Consider the following 24853-nt stretch of genomic DNA (forward strand, 5'->3'; position numbering starts at 1 on the left):
ATGCTTTGTGATGCAAGGTCATGAACTGAAATGCCATAAACTAGAAAATGCTGTAATCTATCACATATAAATATCAGCCAAGCCTGTTTCCTTCCCTTTCTTTATTTCTCTCTCTCTTTCTTTTCTTTTTTTCTTTCTTTTCTGAGATAGAGTCTTGCTCTGTTGCTCAGGCTATAGTTCAGTGGCATGATCACAGCTCATTGTAACCTCACATTTCTGGGCTTAAGTAATCCTCCTGCCTCAGCATCCCTAGTAGCTAAGAATACAGGTGCATGCCACCACATATGGCTAATTTGTTAATTTTTCTTTAGAGATAGGGTCTCATTATGCTGCCCAGGCTTGTCTTGAACTCCTAGCCTCAAGCAATCTTCCTGCTTTGGCCTCTCAAAGCACTGGGATTACAGGCATAAGATTCTTCACTCATCATATTATAACTATTTTGGTTTATAGTAGAGAACTAGCTTCATAAAGTAAAAAAGAAATAAAATATTTAGAATTGTTTGTGCAAAAATAGAGGATATTAAATATTATCATAAAACCAAAGGATAATTTAACACAAACCAAGTTTGTCTAGATTAATAGATGAGAATAAACTTTTCAAAACTGGTAATTTCCTTTTATAGATCCATTTTTGACTAACGGGACATAGGTTTTATAGCTAAGGGAAGTATTTTTAAAATAATCTCAACTTTTATTTTAGATACAGGAGGTCTATGTGCAGGTTTGTTACGTGGTTATATTGTATGATGCTGAAGTTAAGATTATGAAAGATCCCATCATCCAGGTAGTCAGCATAGTTCCCAATAGGTCAACTCTTGCTCCCCTTCCTCTCTCCCTCTTTAAGAGACTCCAGTGTGTAATGTTGACATCTTTATGTCTATGAGGACTCAATATTTGGCTCCCATTTATAAATGAAAGCATGTGGCATTTGGTTTTCTGTTTCTGTGTTAATTCACTTAGGATAATGGCCTTGTTGCAGCAAAAGACATGACTTTGTTCTTTTTTATGGCTGTGTAGTATTCCATGATGTATATGTGGTACATTTTCTTTATTCAGTCCACCATTGATGGGCATCTTGGTTGATCCTATGTCTTTGTTATTGTGACTAGCACTGCAATGAACATATAAGCACATATGTCTTTTTGGTAGAACAACTTATTCTCCTTTGGGTATATACCCAGTAATGGGATTGCTGGGCCAATTGGTAGTTCTCTTTTAAATTTTGAGAAATTGAAAGTCCTTGCCAGAACAACCAGGCAAGAAAAAGAAATAAAGGACATTCAAATTGGAAAAGAGGAAGCCAAATTATCTCATCAATGATATGGTCTTATACCTAGAAAACCCTAAAGATCCCTCTAAAATATTTCTAGATCTGATAAATAAATTTAGTAAAGTCTCAGGTTACAAAATCAATGTACATAAATCAGTAGCACTACTATGCACCAACAATGACCAAGCTGAGAATCAAATCAAGAACCCAATCCCCCTTACAATGAATAAAAAAAAGAAAAGAAAAAAAAACAACCACCAAACCCTAGGAATATTCTTAACCAAGGAGGTAAAAGATCTCTAAAGGAAAAACTATGAAACACTGCTGAAAGAAATCACAGATGGCACAAACAAATGGAAATACATCCCATGCTCATGGATTAGAAAAATCAATACTGTGGAAATGATCATACTGCCCAAAGTGATCTAAAAATTCAGTGCAATTCCTATGAAAATACCAACATCACTTTTCACAGAATTAGAAAAAACAATCCTAAAATTTATATGAAACCAAAAAGGAGCACAAATAGCCAAAGCAATCCTACGCGAAAAGAACAAATCTGGAAGCATCACATGACCCAACTTCAAATTATACTATATGATTATGGTAAGCAAAACAATATGGTACTGGTATAAAAGTAGACATATAGACCAACAGCAGGATAGAGACCCCAGAAATAAAGCCAAATACTTAAAACCAACTGATCCTTGACAAAGCCCACAAAATCGTGATTGGGGAAAGGACACCCTATTCAATAAATGGTGCCAAGAAAATTGGATAGTCACATGTAGAAAAATGAAACTGGATCCCTATCTCTCACCATATATAAAAATTAACGCAGCATGGATTAAATACTTATGTCTAAGACCTGAAACCATAAAAATTCTAGAAGGAAACCTAGGAAAAACTCTTCTGGGCATTGGCCTAGGCAAAGAATTTATGACTAAGACCCAAAAAGCAAATTCAACTAAAGCAAAAATAAATAAATGGTACATAATTAAACTAAAAAGCTTCTGCACAGCAAAAGAAACAATCACCAGAATAAACAGATAACCTACAGAATGAGAGAAAATATTTGTAAATTATGCATTAAACAAAGGACTAATATCTGGAATCTATAAGGAAGTCAAGCAAATCAGTCCTGCCACTCACTTTATAACTCATTGAATCTTAGTTCCCTCTTCTTTAAAATGAAGATAATCTTAATACTATCTGTGCCAAGATTCAGTGGGAAAACCTGACTTCGGAGCTCAACAAAAATTAGTTGTTTTGTTTTCTCTCCTCAAGTGTATTAGAAGCTCCTTTAAGGTGAATAATTAAATTTATGTCTATATCTAGCATGCTCAGTGCAATTGCTCTATAAATATTTGTTAAATTTAGTTGTTATAAAATTCTTAGAACTGGAATGCAGAAACCATCTGCAGCATGCTATGAAAATCTAAAGTAAAACAATATAATAAAAAACAATTCCCTTGAGAAACTTCTTACCCTAATTATTTTATTTGCAACAGATGCATAAAACGAAAACTCAAATCTGTGTAAATTAAGTAATTCAGACTTGCTGTAAGCATTTAAAAATACATTTTTAAAATACATGCTATATTCTAGCAAATACATGTGATCAACCTAGGTGCTTATTAACAGTGGATTGGATAAAGAAAATGTGGTACATTTATATTACAGAATTCTACACAGCCCTAAAAAAGAATAAAATCGTGTCCTTTGCAGCAACGTGGATGCAGCTGGAGGCCATTATCCTAAGCAAATTAATGCAGAAAAATAAAATCGAATATCACATGTTCTTATTTGTAAGTTGGAGCTAAACCTTGGGTCTTCAAGGACGTAAAGATGAAAACAGTAGAGACTTGGAACCTCAAAAGGAGGGAGGAAGGGAGGAGAGCAAAGGCTGAAAAACATCTTAATGGGCACTCTGGGCAGAAGCCCAAACCTCAGCATCATGCAATATAGAGCCTAGCAAAGCTCCAAGTTGCTGACAGAAGACTAGTGTGGCTGGATCATGAAGGAGTAAGGGAGAAGTGGCCTGAGTCTATAGAGGTAAGCAGAAGACAGATTAATGAGGACGCTTGGAATTGAACCTGAGAGCAGTGGGAAGCCCTTGCAGGCCTTACCCATGGGTATGATATGGTGCTATGTAGATTTTACAAATTACTTTGGCTGCTATGAAGGGAATGAATTAGAAGAAGACCAGAGTAAATGTGGAGAAACTAGTTAAAGTAACCCAAGTAAGAGAAGATGGATGGTGGATACAGTGGTTTGGACGAAGTTATTGTCATTGTTGAGAAGACGCTGGATTCAAATTGGATATAGAGAGTAAGGGGAAAGGGGATGCTAGCAATAACCTCTCCTCTTCTTCCAGGTTTCTGACACAAAGTAAATAGTCATGTTATGTACTTAGATATGCATGCTGAATAAGAAGTCAATGTGGGGACAGTATTAAGAGTTCTGTTTGGGCAGTTATCAAATATGAGATGCATAGAGCCACTCAAGTGACAATTTCTGCAACACAATTTTTATAATTATTTGTCTTAAACTGTAACAAAGATGATGAAGAATAAGGAAAACTTGACTATAGAATAGTAAGAAGGTTTGCCTTTGCCACATGATGAAATGGTAATAAGGATAAACCTGGCCTGCATGAGCTACTTTGATTGTAATGTGTAGTATTCAAGTAAAACAAAAAGAACAGGCCAGGTGCAGTGGCTCACTCCTATAATCTCAGCATTTTGGGAGCCTGAAGCAGGATGAACACTTGAAAGAGGATTGCCAGGATTTCAAGACCAGCCTGAGCTGCATAGGAAGACTCTATCTCTCCAAAAAAAAAAAAAAAAAAAAAAGAAAGAAAGAAAAAAAAAGGCAGATCTGGTAGTATGTAGTCCCAGCTACTCTGGAGGCCAACGTGGGAGGATCACTGAAGCTCAACAGGTGGAGGCTGCAGAGAGCAATGACTGCACCACTGCAATAGGGCCTGGGTGACCGAGCAAGACCCTGGCCAAGAAAAAACAAAAAAAAAAGAAAAGAAAAAGCTAGTTTCTACATAAGAACACTGCAGTATGACTTGTTGCCAATTAGAAGGAACACAACTACAAGGTCAGGGCATATTATTCAAACAGTAGAGACAATAAGTCAAATATTTGGCAGAATTACAAAATATCTCACTGGAAAAGACACGCAAGGGAAATCAACAAAAAGATAAGAATCAGAATTCATCTGTGTCTCAAGAAAAGGTCGTGCGATAAATTAAGTTTTGCTAGTGTTTCTACACTACTGTTAGCCTCATTCCCTTATTTTCTAAGTGTTAATAGAGTTTTAGGTATTTTACAGAAATTTGTATTACTAATTATAATCAAAGAGCAAAGTGCAACTTGTAATAGCAATTCCTTCACGGTTTTTTTTTTTTTTTTTTTTTTTTTCAAATCTTGCACCTTAAAATACACCTCGGCCCTCAGTTGACCAGCTTCGGTATCTCAGATACTTGAATTACAGACACCAGCAAGGCAAGTAGATAAAATGTACACTAGGACCTACAGCCCTTCTGCTGGATCCTGAAGAATGATCATTAAAACAAGCTGGTCTGGCTGGTCAAGAGCAAAAATAAAATCAAGATGACAGAAAATTGATGCAAAAGTGAAGTAAAATAGCTAGAGAATATGATTGCACCTGTCCCCTTAGCATGGATTCCCATGCTAGCCAATATAAAATCTTCACTATTAGAATCCTCCTGTCAATATGATAGAATGAACAGCAAGCTCAGTGTCAGAAAACCTGTGTTGTTAACTTGGCTCTCTTTCTAGCTGAATGTGTGGCTTTGGTCAAATTCTTTGGCATTTCAGAGACTCAGTATAGTGAAGGAAGTGGATAAGATGACCTCTACATTCTCTTGCAAGCTCAAACATCTGTGAATCCAAAAATAAAAACTGGAGCATGAAATTACCCTACGCTAGAAATCATTTTAAAGAAAAACCTTAAAATTATTAGTATTCAAGGATTTCCAATATATTAATGGCACCACTCAAAACTTTCCTTCAGCTCTATCCTATCTTGGCTCAAAGTTATCTCCTTAATGAGGTCTACCCTAACCATCCTACTTAAAATCGTAAACTTTGCCCACCTGGTACTCCCACTCTCCTTCCCCTGTTCTGTTTTTCTCCATAACACTTTACTCTTTTTAACATACAAAATTACTCATTTAGTATGTTATCTACCTGCCTACTCTTACCACCAAATATAAGTTCTACGTAGGCAGGGATTTTTGTGTGTTTTGCTCATGGATACATACCAAGCACTTAGAGTAATACATGACATATACAAGGTTCTTGATTAATATTGTTGAGTGAATGAATGAATTTCCAATACAAATTTAAAATAAAGTATTTCCTAACTTAAAATTGTAAAGTCAGATCTAACCAACTATTCATTGGTCTACTAGCAGTGTTTCTTGTATATGGAAGTATATTTTAAATAGATATATCCTGTGAAATAATACTAAGCGTTTTAAAGAAATAAGTGAGTGAACATTACCTCATTGAACTAATTTGACCTTGCTCCCGGGAGAGAGTTCATTTGAGATTAAGCAAGTTCAAAGTCTATGAATCATAAAACAATAAAAAAAAAAAAACTAAAAGGGAAATGGTGTTTTTATAAGCTCTGCAATTCAAAAGCCATTTTAGGTAATATTGTTATTTTTATGTCAGGAATTCCTCAGTGCTGATATCGTAGGGCAAAGGGTTTGGTTATAAATTAAGAGAATTATAAAACAGATACATAGTAGGATGGCTCCAACCAAATATGTGTTGAATGTCAAAGGAATTTCCCTGAGGAATAATCTTCAGAATAATTTACTAAGCACAGGAGAAAATTTGGCTCATTACTTTATAGCCAGATTTCATTTTTAATTGAAACTTCTTTTAAGTAAATCACTTGCTAGTCTATTAACAATAACAACATAAGCACAAGTAAGCATTTAGAATATAGACATCCAGGTACTAAGCTAATTGCTTTACATTCACTGTCTCATTTTATAAATGAGAAGTTTTAGTTGCAGCAAAAGAAATAATTTTTCCAATATCGAATGACCAGAACTTAATCCCAATCTGTTGGATGCTAAAGTCAATGTTCCTCACTGCAGTGTCGGGTTATCTCGTTTCTAAAACTTAAATTTATCAGTAAAAGGCAAAATTTGCTATTACTGAGGACATTAAAATCATATTTCTGTAGACTCTGGGGACAAATCCAACAAAATAGTTCAAACTATTTCTTGGCAGGCATCATCGAAATTGGTACATAGCTTCCTTGGGTATTGACTTTGGAAAGGAAGTTGGTCACTTTAGATATATCAGTTCAGTTTGTTTGTAAAAACAAAATGAAAACAAAACAGTTGTCTTATATGCTAACATTATTCTAATAGTTTTCACTTCTAAAAACATACACACACAGAACTCGAGGGACTTCACATGACTCATCTTCATATTGTCAGCATCTAGCAAAGTACTTGCCACATAGTGATGAATAAAAGTTCTAGCCAGCCTGGGCAACATAGTGAGATCCTATCTCAACAACAAAAAAAATTAGCCAGGCAAGGTGCTGCACACCTCTGGTCCCAGCTACTTGAGAGGTTGATGTGGCGAGATCCTTTGAACACAGGAGGTTGAGGCTGCAGTGAACTGTGATTGCCCCACTGAGCTCCAACCTTGGTGACAGAGCAAGACCCTGTCTCACACACGCACACAAATTAAGTAAAGAAAAAAAAAATCAAAGAAAAAAATAATTCCCCCAGCATAAGTCCATCTTTATTTGTTCGGATAAGCTATAAAATGTCAAATAATGCTATTAATGGACATTGCTCTAAGTATCCCAAAAGAAAAATTGAGCACATAGTATGTGCTGCATTTTGTATACAGAATAAAAATAGAGACAAGATTTCTACTCTCACAGAACTTAAATTCTTCAGGAGAATAACAATGAAGTCCTTAATTGGACTTCTCTGTATTATCTTCCTCAAGTGGAGGTATATGGTGCTTAGTTATGACAAGTACCTCTGGGGCTTTGATCTTCTCAATAACTCTTTGAGGCTGATATGAAAAAAGGAATTAGAAAAAAAAATGTATCCAACTTATATAGATAGTTGATGACCAAAGCTAGAATCCAGTTATTTCAGGCTCTCATGTATTTTCTTATTACTTAAAGAGAATCTCTATCTCTACCTCTTTCTCTCTTCTTCCTCTCTCACTTTTCTTAGAAACGTGGATAAGATTTTCAGAAATATGAGAAACTTATTAATGAAAAATATTGGGAATTTTCACTGTTTCTTGTTTTAGCCAGTTAATTTTGACCTTCATCCAATGTGACTAATAAGCAGTAAACTCCACTGAGAGACAGATACCAATAACCAGGATTCTGAAAATTCATTCTCATCCCCATCTCCAAACTTTTATAAAAATTTATTATAAAACAATACACTTTTAGTATAGGAAATTTCTCAAATACAGAAAAAGTTAAAGTAAAAAACTCAGACCTAACTTTCATCACTAAAAGATAATCACTCTTGACACTTTGATATCTTTATTTCTAGTATTATACCAATTAATTTGCTTCATATAGTGAATATTATGCTGTTATCATTTTCCCCTGCCTTTTTTCCTTGCATATTAGCATAGGTGTTTTCTGAGGTTATCACAAGCTCTGTAAGCACATTTTATATTACTACTTTTTTAAAGAGGATGTGTAATAATGAATTCATCTATATATATGTGATTAAGTATTCAGGTCACTGCTCATTTTTTACTGTTATAAAATAAAGCAGCAATGAATACCTTTGGCTGATATTTTTTCCCGTACTTGGAATTATTTCTTTAAGATAGATTTCCAAAAATTGAATTAATGAGTCAAACAGACTGAAGTTTTCCTTATATATGTTTCCTTATTCATTTGAATAATTTTCAACTCCCACTTGTTTTATTCAACTCTTGTGAGCATGTGAGTCTCATTTTTCAAAATATCTATGGTGTTTTAATTTGCATTTCTTTGTAGTTAGCATGAATATTTCAGTATGTCTTCTTCTGTGTCCCCGTATACTACATACTTTTTTGTATGCATTGCCTATTTGCATCTTTTGCTCAGTTCTATTTAGACCTTTGAATTTTTTCTTATCCATTTATATGCGCTCTTTATAAAGAATATTAACCTATTGTGATATTTGCAATAAATAGCTATATGGTTTGTTGTTGGCTTTAAATGTGAATTTATTCAATTTTCTTCATAATTTTGTTGTTTTTATAGATTTCTTTAAAAGTAATCCTTATAATTATTTCCATATTGTTATTTACCTTCAATGTCCATTACTAGCCCTTTCCAGTCATCACTTTTACTCTCACGTTCTTAACTTTTATTCGTATCTTGGCTCCATTGACCACATTTATTAGGATATTTGGGAAATACTATTATTTAGTCTATACCAAACACACATCAAATCTTACCTTATTTTCTTCTTACAAAAACCCTAGGAAGATGCTGTTTTTGTCTTTATTTGAATGACACAGATACCAAGTTTTTTGAGAGGTGGAGTATTTGTTCAAAACCACACAGCTAGTAAGTTATGAAGTTGGAATTCTAAGAGTTGCCACTTCATTTTCTTATTTCCCTTGATCTTACTCAGTTGTCTTCTCTACTCTTAATTTTGTCATTCATTTGAAAACATTTCTTGCGCTATTATGGTAGGGGGCAGTGACTTACTCAGAGAGATGATTCTCTAGTGGAATTTTAAAGATATTAGAAGTTGATTGAGGATGCAGGGCGTGGTGGCTCACGCCTGTAATCCCAGCATTTTGGGAGGCTGAGGTGGGCGGATCACTTAAAGCTAGAAGTTCAAGATCAGTCTAGCCAATGTGGTGAAACCCCATTTCTACTAAAATTACAAAAATTAGCCTGGTATGCTAGTGCACTCCTGTAATCCCAGCAACTCACGAGGCTGAGGCATGAGAATCGCTGGAACCCAGGACGTGGAGGTTGCAGTGAGCCTGGATTGTGCCACTACACTGCAGCCTGGGCGATAGAGTAAGACTCTGTCTCAATAAAAAGAAGTTCGTAAGGGAGATAGTCCATGGCAACGGATCTTTCAAGGCACACTAATGATAACTCAGGCATTTAGCCTACTAGTGTAATTTCCATAAATCTGTCTCTGATGTCATACTCTCAGCACTTAATATTTTCTACAAACATTTACTGAAACTTTATTTTGTATAAGTCTCTGTCCAGTTAGAATATTTAAAAAAACTCATCATCATATGAAACATTAATAAATACAAAATGAGAGGTGCAGATACTGAAAAGTAGGATTGTGGAGTGGTAGAAAATATTTCCGGCTGGATTAGATGGGGAAGGGTTCGAAGAGGAGTATAATTCAGGTTTCTATTTGCCATTGATTTATCACGTGGCTAAGTCACTAAGTGACTTAATTAAAATTAAATTAATTTATCATCTGATCACCATTTCACACAAGTCATATCTGTTGCTGTATTGGCTAAATGATGGCAAGACAAACAACCTCTGAAAATGATCATATTGACCTTCCGAATCTGGATTTTTTCCTTTCAACACAGTGACCATAGAAGCAATCTGATGTAATCCAACATGAGTTCAAGTACAGTCATTTAATATCCCCCATCATTACGTCAATCACATGTCCCATGTCCTTTATACATAAAAATCATTACACATGAAAGGGTGGAGAGTGTGTGGATCCTGTATTATTGTTAACACAGCTGAGTCATATATCTTGCTCTTTGGACTGGATGGAAACTTGTATTCTTTCTCTGCCTCAGGTCGATTAAGTTCATTGAGGTGAGTTGCATTCCTTCTTTAAGCATGTTGAGCCTTCAATTTGGACTCAGATCGGCTAAATAGGAGAGCTAGGAAAAAGAGAGAAAATAAATTATTAGAGGGATCAGAGAAAGATACATAAGATTTACAATAAAAGTGTTATGAGAAGAACATCCAGAAGAATTAAAAACCATGGGAGAAGGAAAAATAGGTGAACAGCTTTTTAATTTCTATAAATGTGTTGTTAATACTCATAATAAAGGACTCAGAGAGCTGGGATATGAGAATAATTGGTCAATCATATACGGATAAATAGATGTGACTACATACATGAGTGTTGAAGAATGCTAAGGAAGGGCAAAAAGAGATTGAGAAGAGGGCACTACTACTAACATATAACAATGTTGAATGTTTAGAGTGTTTCAGGCACTGTACAAATCTTTTAAATATACAAATCACTTAATCTTGCCATAACATTAGAAGGTACTATCTACTCTTTACCAAAGTGATAACTGTGGGACAGCAGAGTTAAGTAACCTGTTCAAACCTACGCATAATAATCAGCAGAGACGGTCCTTATCTAAGATTTTCTGCCTTTGAAATCCAAATAGTTTAATGGAGCCAGGTACTAAAGAAGAAAACTTTTGTAAATTAATTTAACGATTTACACGTGGAAAGGCACAGAGTGAAAAGAGCCTATGATCTGAGAAACCCAGTGAGTTTGGCTGAAATGGAGTGAATGTGTACATGTTGAGGGTGAGGAAGATGATTAGAGAGAAGTGATGTGTTGTGGTTCTTAAAAGCTAAGAGGAAACTATTAGATGTGATATAGTCTGTGGCAGGGAGCCATTGCAGGTTTTCCAAGATGAACTCATAAGAAGAAAACACTTCATGGGGCTAAAAAAGGCAGTGAAGTGAAGTGTCCTATGATAACGTACTACAGTGTAGGGTAGTGGTTAAGAGTGCAGTTATCAGAGAGGGACTACTGGTTAGCAGCTTTCCTGCTGTGTGACTGGGCAAATAATGCAAACCTCAGTGTCTTTTATTGTAATATGGGAGCAACAACAATAGTAACTACTTCTCAGGATTCTTGTCAAGATTAAATGACAATCTCTTTGAAATGCTTGGCAGTTCCTGATAAATGACCAGTAATTAATAAATGTTAGTTGTTATTATCATTATATATTATTACTCCCACAGATACATATAGAACAGACTGCAGCAGAGAGGCAAATCTTTAGTATTCTGAGAGTGTAGACAAGTTGGTGAAATGGCTACATGAGGGCGGAGGACAAGAAGGTGCAGATGGTGGCAGTCACTTCAAATGGAAATATCACTGCTTGAATGAAGGTATGTGAGTGTCAACTTGCAAGGGGACTAAGTAGGTTTCACCAGAAATTAAGGAAGCTTAAGGAGAACAGCCAAGTCCAGCTTGATAGGAGTGGTGGTAGCACAAATGCAAGACTGGTGTCTTTCAAGAAGCCAAGGACTGTTGAAAGTAGCAAGAGCTAGTTTGTTTTAGGTCCATGATGTTTTATATTCACATTTTCATGTCAGTGGAGCAAAGAAATTGAATACAATATAATAGAATGGTAGAATCTTATTTTTAAAATATCTGTGCTATTCTGATCTTTAACTTACTTATATCCTTGATAGAGATCTTTACCTGATGCTCAAGATTGTAGAAACAGTATAATCAGTCTAACAACATAGCACTGTATTTATATCCTGCACTGTTGAGGGAGGGTTTAAGGCCATTCAAAAGGATACATAAAATACAACAAGATTACATAGATGAAAGGTGAGATAAAGGAAGAAGCAAAACAAAAGTGAAATCAGAGATCATAGGCACAAATAAGATTAAAAATGCATGTGATGAAGATGAAAGCTTATACATTTACCCCAGATGGACCACAGGGTTGTTGTTAAGACTTTAAACAGTGAACAGTGTTAGAGGCCTAATTAACAATTTGTTAAAAAAAAAAAAAAAAGAAGAAGAAGAAGAAAAGAAAACTTCATTGTAAGGCCAAGAACAAAATATATCAAGGTAAGGAAAATTTGTAGTCAAGAATAGAAAAAAATTATGGCTTTGAAGTATGAGTTATTTAAAGAAAGAGGAAATATCCTCAGACTATGCAGTGAAAAAGTGATTTTCTTCTTCTAAACTTATGCAATAAACTGATAGGTAATATGTGAAAGTCATAGAATGTAGACTAGAGGATACAACAAACCTATTTCCTCTATGTTCATGAGAAGAAAAACTCTGATGTGAGTTAGCACTGCTTTACAATTTTGATTTGTGCAGATTGCACGTACTTTTCCTCAGTTTGAAACAAATAGTGGACAGGAAAAAATACTAAATGTTGGCAGTAAATATGGAAGGAAATTATAACTAATGTAATATGCTAAAACATGCTATGTTTATTTTACTAATTTGAATTAAAATGTAAGAATTTGAAATGTCCTGGAAAAACACGGGCATTGATCTAACGTCTGACGTTTTAAAATATTACACGCTTTGAAACACCATTTCTACCTTGAAATACCTGTCTCTCTATATTTTTTAAAACTTCCTTTTTCTTTCATTCCATTTATCATCAAATAAAGGATGAACAGATATAACTCAGAAACCGTCAAACATGCTGAAGAAAGACCACTGCAGAAAAAATTATCCTGGCCTTTTCAAAGGTGTTAGGAAGCAGAAAGATGATACAGAATTTGAGAGGTCGTAGTTTTTGTATTAACTGTATTAAACGCAAATCCCGAGAAAATTTCCCTTAACTACGTCCTGTTGTTATATGGATATGAAGACGTACGTGAACTTTGAGAGACATGTCTCTATATGTTCAAATGTCCCCGATGATTCAGCTGATGCGCGTTTCTCTACCTTGCCCTTTCTAGAGAGGTGCAACGGAAGCGAGAACATTCCTCCTCGAAATTCAGCCTGTTTCGCAGTTTCTCGAAGAATCAACATTCAGTCAATCCCGGCCCGGAGCAGTCATTTGTGGTGAGGCTGATTGGCTGCGCAGGGACGGCGCCAGGGCGTGGGCTGAGCACAGCCGCTTCGCTCTCACAGGAAGTCTGAGCTCATTCGAGCAGCGGCTCTTCAAGCTCAAAGAAGCAGAGGCCGGCTGCTGTTCGTTTCCGCTAGGTCTTTCCACTAAAGTCGGAGTATCTTCTTCCAAAATTTCACGACTTGGTGGCCGTTCCAAGGAGCGCGAGGTAGGGGCACGCAAAGCTGGGTGCTACTACGGGACAGTTCCCAAGAAGTGTCAGTCTCTCAGATTTCCTGAACTTGGTCTTCATGGGAGAAGGGCTTCTTGAGGCGTGGATGGTGTGGAGACCGCTAGCAAGTCCATGGGGACCAAGTGGGTGAGATCTAGACTCAGGAGCTCCTGGAGCAGCGCCCAAAGCGTAGTGGCACTGGACCATGTTGCCCGGAGCGCTCAGAGCCCGCGCGGTGAGGGCACCTGGTCTCTGAGCCGCAGGCGCTTGGTGGGAGGCAGCAAAGTCCGCGGCGACGGGAACCGGGAGGGAGAAGCGCACTGGTGGCGGGCACAGTCCAGAACGCGCTGCCAGACCCCCAACTCTGCCTGCGTGGAGGTGCTGGAGACCCTGCGCACAGGAAAGCCCCTGCCGTGCCCATCGCGGCCAGAGCAGCTGGAGCATCATGGCAAGCGCTCCCTCTTACTGCTCTCTGGGGTTCGGCGGGGAACTAAAGGTTAGTCTCACGTCCGGCGCGCCTGAGGGTCATGCATTTGGCTAATGAGCTGCGCTTTCTTCTCAGGTCGGGATGGATCTTGAAGGGGACCGCAATGGAGGAGCAGAGAAGAACTTTTTTAAACTGAACAGTAAAAGGTAGCTAGTTTCATTTTCATAGTTTACATATTTGCGAGATTTGAGTAATTTATTTCTAGCCTCCAGCTCTGAATTAAACGACGTATTGTTGTTGTTTTTAATTATTTTTATTTTAAGAAACGCAAGCCAGCCTTTGGAATCATTTCCCTGCTTAGAGCAGAAGTTTGTTGGCTGCCTGGAGCACAGCATATGCATTTTCCCTGTCTTTTTTGTTCTTTCTTTTAATGATACATAATATTTTACATATTTATGAAATGGGGTACATGGAAGCGTTTTTTAACATGCACAGAATGTGTAATGATCAAGTCCGGGTATTTGGAGGGTCCATCACCTTGGGTATATTTCATTTCTATGTGTTGATAACATTTTAAGTCCTCTCTTCTAGCTACTTTGAAATATACAATATATTCCTAACTATAGTCACCCTCGTCTGCTGTCGAACATTGGAACTTATTTGTCCTATCCAACCGTTCTTAGCCATTCACCAACCCCTTTTCATTCCACCCTTTTACCCTTCCCGGCCTCTTTCCCTTAGTCTTGGTATGCCTGTTCCTCAGCTTTCCTGCCCCAGACAGGCGGATGCTCATACGTGTTTCTGTCTTGTGAACTTCTGCTTTTCAAGTGGTGCTGGTCGCCCACACGTCAGCCATATGCTGCTGGTGATCTGCTCTGTGGTCCAGGCTCTTGCTTCCGGTGAATGGCTATGTAAACATCGCGTGTTTGTGGCCTGGCTGATGGAACGGAAGGTCAAAAGTACATTTAGGTTGTTTTTATTTTAACTGGCAATAAATATCTGTATATAATATTGGTAATGTAATCACATAGGGAAAATAATTATTTAAAGTAAATTTTGATCATGGTGCTCTGCCGTTGTAGAAAATTTAAAACTTCACTCTATAGATTCATTGTTAGTAAATTGTAAGATAAATTAGTAAATTTATTAATATCAGAAACTATAATGTAAATTATGTTAGTAAACATATTAATATTATAAGAAACCAAGCTTTTCAGTGTAAGAGAAAAAATACAAATGTGGAAATTAAATATATTTTTAAAAATAATGTTAAGTTTGCATTGGAAATTTCAATATGAATTCATAATTTTTTAATAGTTCATTTTCACTCCACTGAAAGGGAGAGTAACAACGAGCACTGTTAGTACCAGATATTGGTTTCTAAATACCATTCCTCCCTAAAAGAAATGAACCCCTCAATAGCTAATTTCAGCCAGGTCTGGGACAGGAAAAATAGAAAAAGAACCTGGAGTATCTTGTGTTACCTGAAAATAAGGAAGTGGAGTTTAATGGAGTAATCAAAAGCATACTCGAGCTGTCTGGAAGGGGCTTCCAATGGCCAACTCTGGGACAATTTGAGCATCAAAGAACAGCATAACTGTAATCGATTTTGAAATACTGAATGCTACTGTTGAATCCTTAATATTCTGAGAGGAGGGAAACTGAAAGAAAGTGTGAGAGGTAGAGAAAATAAAGCAATGATCTTTACAGAAAAATTCCAGCTATTATTGTGAAACTTCCACTGTTATAATAGATTCAGGCAAGGATTGGCAATGAACTCTAAACCATCAGAAAAAAGTTGTAAGAATTTTCTTCAAAATGTTTACTAATTGGAAGGAGAATGTGCTTTTCCAATTAAAGATTTTGCAGTTAGCACCTTAACCAAGTGATCAGACCTGGTATCTCTCATTGTAGAGTAGACTGTAGTAAATGACTTATCACTTGGATTTTGAGTAAACAACATCACCTAGCAAATACTAATATATCTGCAAAAACATTTAGTCTGAATGCAATTAAACTTGTAGACTGGGACTGTCCGATAGATTTATCATGTGAGTCACATTTGTAATTTAAAATTTTCTAGTAGCAACAGTAAAAACTAAAAATAAAAAGATAAAACTAATTTTGTAAATATATTTAATAGAACTCAATATCTCCAAAAGATTGGATTTTCTACATGTAATCAAAATGATTAATAAGATAGTTTACATTCCCTTTTATGCTAAATCTCCTGTTTGATGTGTATTTTACATTTATTGCACCTCCCATTTGTATTCAGTTTGATACAGGTATACTCAAGATGTGGGACATTCTATAAGACAGCTCTTCTTGTTCCTTTACAAAAGCCAATGTTAAAAAAATAAAAGGAGAACTTCTAGATTAAGAGAGACTAAAGAGATATAACTACCAAATGTAGTGTGTGAACATTACAAAACAAAACAAAAACAACGTAAATGTTCAACAAGGAAAAAATCCTATGGAAAACATTCTTGGGAGATTTTAATGTGCATTGGATATTGGCCAAAATAAAAATTGTAATCACTTTTCTTAGATGTGATAATGGTAGGAGAACATGTGATTGAAATTGAAAATTTTTGTAACAAAAATGTTCATATAAACCATGAAAAAGGCTCCATAGAGTGGAGGATAGGTATTCCACTTTTTGTTTTTAACTTTTTATTTTTGAAAACTTGATAGCTTAAAGAATTAGGTACTTATACAAACATTTAGGTAGATTTAACTAAGAAATATTGAGGGTATGTGAAGGGAAACAGTAAAGAAAATTGTTTGATCTTTCACGTATTTCTATTATTGGTTCTATCATGGTCTACAGACTTCTCTTTTCAAATTAGAGATTATATTTTAGATAAGTAGTTCTTATTAAATTGTGTTCATTGTCATTGATTTAAATTTATTTTAACATGGGATTGTAAAGAAGCATGTGGCTTTGGTAGTAGATAATGCTGGGATAATAGTGCTATTTGGAATATGTCTATTAGCAAAGGTTCTTTCCTAAAATGGTATTTGATGAATGACTTGTCTTTCTAAGCACTGTGTTTTGTGCTAATGGGGTTAAGTACGTAATCTAGTAGGGGTGAGAGTTTGTGTGAAAGTGCATTTTAGTGTGATGCAGTATCTCAGAAATCTGAGGTTGCACCTTATAGTTTGGTGGTCAGGGAACAGACTTGGCATTTAAATATTGGCTTAGTTATAGCTGTGGACCTTGGACAAGTTAACTCTTCTCACTCCTCTACATCTCTAAAAGAACAAAAATGTGTCTTCCTCATAGAATTGTTTATGAATTGTATGTAGGAAGTGCTTACTTAGCCAGTGCCTGGAACAGGCTTCTCCAGAAGTATATACTCCAGAGTATATAACAATTATAACTTCTCCAGAGTAGCAGCAGTTTTAGAGAACAAAAAAATAAATAGAAAGCTTAGAGCTAAAACTCAACTATTTATGGCTGTTTTTCTCCTTTCATCCTGGTTCCAGGGATACTGAAACCATGCCTTTACTGGGAATTGGGTGGGACCAAACCTGAAGAGTTATGTTTGTGTATTTTATGTCTGTCTAACATTACTCCAAAGCCAAATGGGTAAACTCTGGATTTTTTTCTTTAGAAGTCTCCTCACCTCTTTTGACCTCACTTAGTGTAAAGAACAAAGACAAAGATGACTTTACCCTATGAACTTAAAAACTGTGTAAAAAATAACACAAATCTTTTCTAAAATATTTTTTCTTTTATACCTACAAAAATACAGATGAGGCAGATTTCTTACGGTTGGTTTGCTTTCACATCCCAGGTGGCAGTTACACAGAGTAGAAAATGGGCTACATAGTTAGATTCATTTGTATCTGGGCTCAAAATAATAGTTGACCTTATGCCTGAGGACAACTTTTTGAGAATTTATAGAACATCATTTTTTACCATAACTTTCTAGAGTGCATTTATTTCATTATGGTCCATTTAGGGCTCCAGACATTTTTTTTCACAATTAGATTTGCTCATAAAGAGTAATTTAATTTTCTTCTTAGGCTAGTTATGTCCAGCATCTAATTGCCACTACACTTCAGTAGAAAGGGAATGATTAAGAATAATATCTAGGTAGTAGATGGATAAAATATCTACTGCCATCATTATTCAAATGACAAGGGGATTCATAATTAAGGGGAAAGATGAATGATTTTCTAATAAGAATAAAAACAGGTAACTCTTTTTTCAGTATGTATATTTTTCTAATTGCAATGGGTGTATGTATGTATTCATCATAGCAAATCAGAAAATGTCAAAGGCACAAGGAAGAAAATATTTTTAGAGAGATTCCAACACTCAATGATAACCACATATGTAGATTTCTAAGATACATGTAAACATACTTAAACATTATAAATGGGGTTATACTATTATTATCCTGTTTTTTAACTGTATAATATAGACATATTTCTTCATCCTATTTGTCATTAAATATACATTCTATATTAATTTGGGTAATTTGTAAATTGTGTAATTTCTAAAGTTTTATGTAATTCCATTGCTGTTTTGCAGTAAAAAAGATAAGAAGGAAAAGAAACCAACTGTCAGTGTATTTTCAATGGTGAGTTTTGAATTTATGAACTATTCAAAATACTTTGGAAATTTGACATTTCCTTACATGGAAAAGAGATATTTCATCTGATGTAAGATTTTCTTACAGGGTATGTTAATGGAGAAGCAAAATAAATTGGTTGATTTAGCTTATTTTCAGGAGAATGCTAATCATAACTTGCTATGTATATTACTAATCTACAGCCACCATTCCTGACTTAGATTTCAATTCTTCTAATGAACTACGTTGCCAGTGATTCATTATCTACGCAAGTACCTCTCCCATCTGCATAAAGGAAACCAATCACATAGAATGCTGTCTTTAATGGCCCTGAAATTCTGGCAGGTTTTTTAGGTCAAAGTCCATTGCTATCAATAAAAGGCAGCAATATATTATTTATTACTATGCAAACTTTAGGCCATTTAGGTTAGTCCATTGCAAATTTTAGTTCAAAATCCATTTCTAACAATAAAAGGTAGCAATTGATTATTTATTCCTATGATTTCAAATATGTCATATGCCATTGTTCCCCTGTGCTAAATGGATGAAAATCTAGAATTCGAAAACCTTATCGTAACTCTTTATTTCATTTTCTGGTTGCATAGTGGTTTTTTAGAAGCTTTTCTTTAATTACGCTTGGAATCAGACAGGTATCATATAGGCGTGATTGGTTGATGACCTCAGTGTCATGATCTTGGCTCACTGCAACCTCCGCCTCCCAGCCTCAACTGATCCTCTCACCTCAGCCCTGCAAGTACCTGGGACCATAGGTGTGCACCGTCCTACCCAGCTAACTTTTGTATTTCTTGTAGAGACAGGGTTTCCCTATGTTGCCCAGGCTGGCCTTGAACTCCTGATCTCAAGCGATCCACCTGCCTTGGCCTGCCAAAGTGCTGGGATTACAGGTGTAAGCCACTGTGTGCCTTGCCTAGTTAATGACCTCTTATCTACCTGGATTCTTCCTTTTTTCTAAGAGTACAATTTTAGGTGAACTGTTAGGTGAAAGATTCCAGAGATTAGAACCTGGAAGACTGCTAAACCAATTAAGTCTAACAGCACATGCTTTATAATTCAGTTGTAACAGCAATTTTTTTAAGGTAAGGGAATGGATAGATTGTCTTGTAAAATGGATTTTAATAAATTGACTATAAAATAGTTGTAGGCACTTTGGGAGGCCGAGGCGGGTGGATCACGAGGTCAGGAGATCGAGACTATCCTGGCTAACATGGTGAAACCCCGTCTCTACTAAAAATACAAAAAACTAGCCGGGCGTGGTGGCGGGCGCCTGTAGTCTCAGCTACTTGGGAGGCTGAGGCAGGAGAATGGCGTGAACCCGGGAGGCGGAGCTTGCAGTGAGCCGAGATCACGCCACTGCACTCCAGCCTGGGAGACACAGCGAGACTCCGTCTCAAAAAAAAAAAATAGTTGTAGGTAGGGAAAAAACACTCATATGACTTTTATACTGAGGACTTCATGATTCCCTTATGTGATCGTCATCTCCCTGTGCTACTGTTGCTCTTGTCATGACTCCTGCTTTTTTCCTATCTCTATGCCCTTTGGAATTTTGGTGAGATAAGACTATGTACTTGAGTCATTCTCAGACTACTTGAGTAACCAAGTGACAGTTTTCACTGTTACTTTCTTGTATGGAAAGAAGCATTTAGGTTAAAGTTGTATTTATCCACAGGATTTCAGTGCTGTGACTTTGAGACTTTCGGTTTTTATTATTTGTAGTTAAAGTTTTTTAAACCTTAGTAGTCTTATATTTTAGAAAATTTAACAGACCTACTATATAGAGGCAATGTTATCAATACTCAATTCATTTTAAGGCACGAAAGAATAAAAATATGGAGCTTTAATATAAGGTAGTAGTATTAGCACACATAAAGCACTATGTGCCAAGCATTGTCCTAAGTATTTCATATATAATCTCATTTAATCCTTACAACTCCTTTTGAGATAGATACTATTATTATTCCAATTTTACACGTGAAGAAACTGGGGCCAGACATGTTCACTTGTCTGAGGATGCACAATGGGGCCAGGATAGAGAGAATATATTCTAAGCCTGTTGATGAAGTACTCTACTACTTAGGTAGTTTTTCCTCACATCTTTTTCCTGAAATGTCGACATAGAAAACATTGAATGTAACTTCAATATAAAACTTACAAACACAAGAACATAATAAAAGTTTAACAATATATTGGTGATGTCACTGGCATTGCTTATTAATAATAGTTTTCAATGAAGACAAAAACATTGTGTGTTCAGGGTTTCCAAGAAGCTCAACTTCAATGATTCACACTAGGAGGACTCAAAGGACTTATGGCTAAGATTTATTACAACAAAAGGATACAAGGCAAAATCAGCAATGGCAAAAGGTGAGTGGTGAGAAGTCCAGAAGAAACCAGGTGCAAGCTCCTAGAGTTCTCTCCTAACGGAGTCACAGGGCACACTGAATTTCCCCAAGCAATGAGGTGAGACAGCACTCGTGGAATGCTATTTATCAGAGAAGCTCAGTAGAGACTCAGTGCCCAAGGATTTTATTAGGCGCTGATCATGTAGGCGCCCGCCCAGCTTGCACCAAAATTTCAGACTCATAGAAGGAAGGCAGAACTGCAGAAGGAAGAACCATATTGTTTGTACAGATAGTTTGGCCATACTTATCAGTTAGAATGGTGGTAATCCTCCCCAAATCCAAGTTCCAGCCAAGCGCCAATGTTTGTATACAGGCCTTTCTAAACATAGCGGCCTTAGAGCGGCTGTGTCAGCTCTTGTCTGCACACAATGTCTGTTAATTTATTTCCACTATGAGACTTTTTAGCAATCTTAAAAGTGATGAAAGAAGTAAGGAATACATTCAAAATTTTATACTAGCCTTTTAAATTTATATCAGACCTTGTTTCACCATTTACAGAAACACAAAAATAGAATAAAATCTAAAGCAAGTGAGGAAATGCGACACATAGAGCAAGAAAAATAAAAGTTGGGCTGCAGTTTCTACACATAATGAACTTCTTAAAGATTATACTCTCTTGGTCAGGTGCTGTGGCTCGTGCCTGTAATCCCAGCACTTTGGAAGGCTAAGGTTGGCGGATCACTTGAGCCCTGAAGTTCAAGACCAGACTGGGTGCATGGCAAAACCCTGTCTATGTGAAAAGTACAAAAACTAGCTGGGCATGGTGGCACATGCCTGTAGTCTCAGCCACTTGTGAGGCTGAGGTGGGAGGATCACTTGAACCCAGGAGATGGAGATGCAGTGAGCCAAGATTGTGCCATTGCACTCTCGCCTGGGTGACAGAGTGAGACACTATCTCAACAACAACAACAACAACAACAACAACCAAAAAGATTATATATTCTTGCAAGAATTGTGCACTGTAGATTGAACTCTGAGCTTTCTATTATGTGTGTCTTATGGAAACATTATTTTTTTTCCAGATAGATAATACCTAATAATGTTAAGTGTTTCCTTTGTTCCAGGCATTTGTTAAGGACCCTATGTTTATTGCATGACATAATCTTCATATAGGGACATAAGTCCCGCAATTTAGGAACTTGTGATATTCTTATGTTCCAGATGAAGAAACTGACTCAGAGAAGTTAAGTAACGCATTCAAAAATCACAGGATCGCATAGCTAGTAAGCAGGGTAGACTCAGATATGCCCAGTTGCTTTTAACAACTGTAATCATTTATGATTGGTTAAACTCATCTCTCTGGAATTGAAGAGTTCTTTATTGCGGCTATCTTTTGATCTTCTGACCGTGTGATCATCCAAGACTATGTCACCTGGCTCAGTGTCTCCCTTTCCACTTTGGTCCTCCAAGCAACTTGGGTAACTTTTATGGTTATATGGAAACCACTCCTTGATCTTCACAGCTGCAATAATCATATAAACCTACCTGTATCTGGATCTGTTTTCTCCTCCAACTTTCCAGTTATGACAGAGTTTTAATCTTAAGACTAATCACTCATACTTTGGCTCCTATCTCCTCTGCCTTCTCAGGGACCTTACATTATTATTACCACTTATTCTCTTCTTTATCTTCTATCTCTCCCTCTCAACTGGGTCTGTCCCATTGGCATTGACACATCAAGGCACTGTGATCTTACTGATGCCCTTCATGGAGCCACCCCTGCCAGCTCCCTTCACACACAAAAGTGGCCTTTGCATTCTATCTTGATTTCACCATTCGCTTAGTTCTCAACCTATTGAAGTTTGACTCCTGTTCCTGCCTCTCTCTATGTTCAGTGGACATTTTAAAATTCTATCTTGATCTCTCAGCAGCACTTAGACTGTCTCCTATATTTTTGGTATTTGCTTCTGTTACGTCACGGTTTGCTGATTTTCCTCCAGTTCTTTTTCTTGTGTTAGGCTTTTCTCTTTTTCTTGTGTCAGGCTTTTTCTTGTGTTACCCTTACCTGTGAAGTTAGAGTTCGCAACTCCTTATCACAGGAGTCAGAGATGATGTGGACATTCCTATAGTTCCACAAGGCCATTTTCAAATTATTTTTTATTCTCATGCAAACTCCTTTGTTATTTGAGTTTCACTCTGAATAATTATACTATCTTCTATCTATTTTCAGCAGTATCCTCGAATTACACCCCCACCCCCATTCCTTGAGGACTTTATCATTTGATTGCTTCTACTTCATTCACCTTATGTTCCTGTTACTCTTCTGAGTATTTTGGTAACCTTACAAATAAGGCTCAACATTCTCTGACTTCTTCAGTTCCAACAACCGTGCCTCATAAATTACATTAGTACCTTAGTAAATTACAAGTGTGGACAGGATCTTGGGCTTATTGTTTGGGTGGGCTTTCCTCTACGAAGGTATAAACACACACACACACGTGTATTAGTCTTTGACCACAACCTGTGATTTCTTCCAGCTCTGCCCTGCCTCTTTATCATCCCTCTTTTGACATTGTGTGTTCGTTTCCTATTGCTGCTGTAGGAAAATAGCACTCACTTAGTGGCTTAAAACAACACAAGTTTATTATCTTACTATTCTGGAATCGAATGTTTTGCTGGGCTAAAGTCAAGGTATCAGCAGGATTGCATTTCTTCTGGAGGCTCTGTTTCCTTCCCCTTTTCAGCTTCTAGAGGACACTTGCATTTCTGGACTCACAGGCGCTTCCTTGCATCACTCCAACCTCTTACTTCAATCATCACATCTCCTACTGACTCCAGGCCCCCTCCTCCCTCTTATAAGAACCCCTGTGATTACATTTGCCCTCCTAGATAATCCAGGGTAATCCCCTATCTGTAGCTCTTTTAAATCCATAAAGTCCCTTTTATCATGTAAGGAAATATATTCACAGGTTCCTGGGATTAGGATTTGGACAGGCTGTGGGGGGAGAATTATTCTGTCTACCACACCTAGTCAATACTTTACTCTCTCAACTGCTCTTTCATCTCCTAGTATGCCTCCTTCCTTTGTGCTCTTCTAAAAATTTACCCATAATAGCCACATCATGCCACTTTGGTCCCTACCTTGAAACCATTAAATGTTTTCCTTTCTGCTTACAAAGGAAGTTCAGTGTAAAACCCAGACTCCTTCCTGTCATCACAAAATGCCCTACATATCTGACCTCTGTTATTTCTGACTTTACTGCAGACAAATATTCTCCTTCACTCTGCTGTGCCACAATGTTCATTCTATTTGGTCCTTGGGACACAGCAAGCTGGTTTTTACCCAAGTACCTTTGCATTGGCTCTTCCTGCCTGAAATGCACTGTCCCCAGATCATCACAGGATGAACTGTATCCTTCCTGTCACTGAAGTCTCATCATGGATGTTACTTCCTGAGAAAGACATTCTCTGACCAGCCAATCTAAACCAGGTAACCCTGCCTATCTCTGTGTCATACCATGTATAGCTTTTCTTCTGAATATTTATCACTGTCTGATTTCTTTTCTATGTGTTGATCTTCTCTCTGAAGGTAGACTCCATGGAGGCAGGAGTTTTTTTTGTATGTTTTTTCTCTACTGTACCCCAAATGCCCTAGAACAGTGCCTGGAACTTTCATAGGAACTTAAATATTGAATGAATGTTGAATATATCTATTCCCCCTTTTACTATATGCACTAGAATGTATGCTTTATGAGGATAGGTAGCTTGTCTTACTCACTGTTGTTATCAGTACCTAGAACCAAGCCTGACCTTATTGGGTTCTTTCAAATATTTGAAAGATATTTGAAAATATTCACATATCCCTTGAATGTTAAATGAATAAATGAACGAATGAATTCCCTCTCAAATCCAAGTCATGTTTGCCATCTAACCTGCTGAATGTTACCTAAACCTCTCTCCTGTCAGTACCTCCTACTTCTTTGCCCTGGGAAGCTCAATCTTTGGCATTGGGCACTCATCAACATGCCTTTTATGTGGTTCTGATTCACCTTCTCTCTCTTTCCTGTTAGCATCTAATCAAACATTTTTTATTTCTTTTTTCTCCCTTTCTTTGTTTCTCTCTCTCTCTCTCTCGTCTCTCTCTCTCTCT

The 24853-nt window shown here is 36.8% G+C and overlaps 1 protein-coding gene across 2 annotated transcripts in view; it reads left to right on the plus strand.

Annotated features, from left to right (window-relative positions):
* The window catches only part of ABCB1 (ATP-binding cassette, sub-family B (MDR/TAP), member 1), a 218034-nt gene that overhangs the window by 96514 nt on the left and 96667 nt on the right, over positions 1-24853 (plus strand). The window contains exons 2-4 of one of the 2 annotated variants that reach the window (XM_011996037.1): positions 13007-13327; positions 13893-13963; positions 18304-18352. In XM_011996037.1, the coding sequence (XP_011851427.1) occupies positions 13899-13963; positions 18304-18352 (114 nt within the window). In that variant the 5' untranslated portion in view covers positions 13007-13327; positions 13893-13898. The remainder of the gene's footprint in view (positions 1-13006; positions 13328-13892; positions 13964-18303; positions 18353-24853) is intronic. The other variant, XM_011996038.1, reaches the window with a different exon arrangement.

This window comes from Mandrillus leucophaeus, unplaced genomic scaffold, assembly GCF_000951045.1.
Source record: "Mandrillus leucophaeus isolate KB7577 unplaced genomic scaffold, Mleu.le_1.0 Scaffold50, whole genome shotgun sequence".
Taxonomy (NCBI): domain Eukaryota; kingdom Metazoa; phylum Chordata; class Mammalia; order Primates; family Cercopithecidae; genus Mandrillus; species Mandrillus leucophaeus.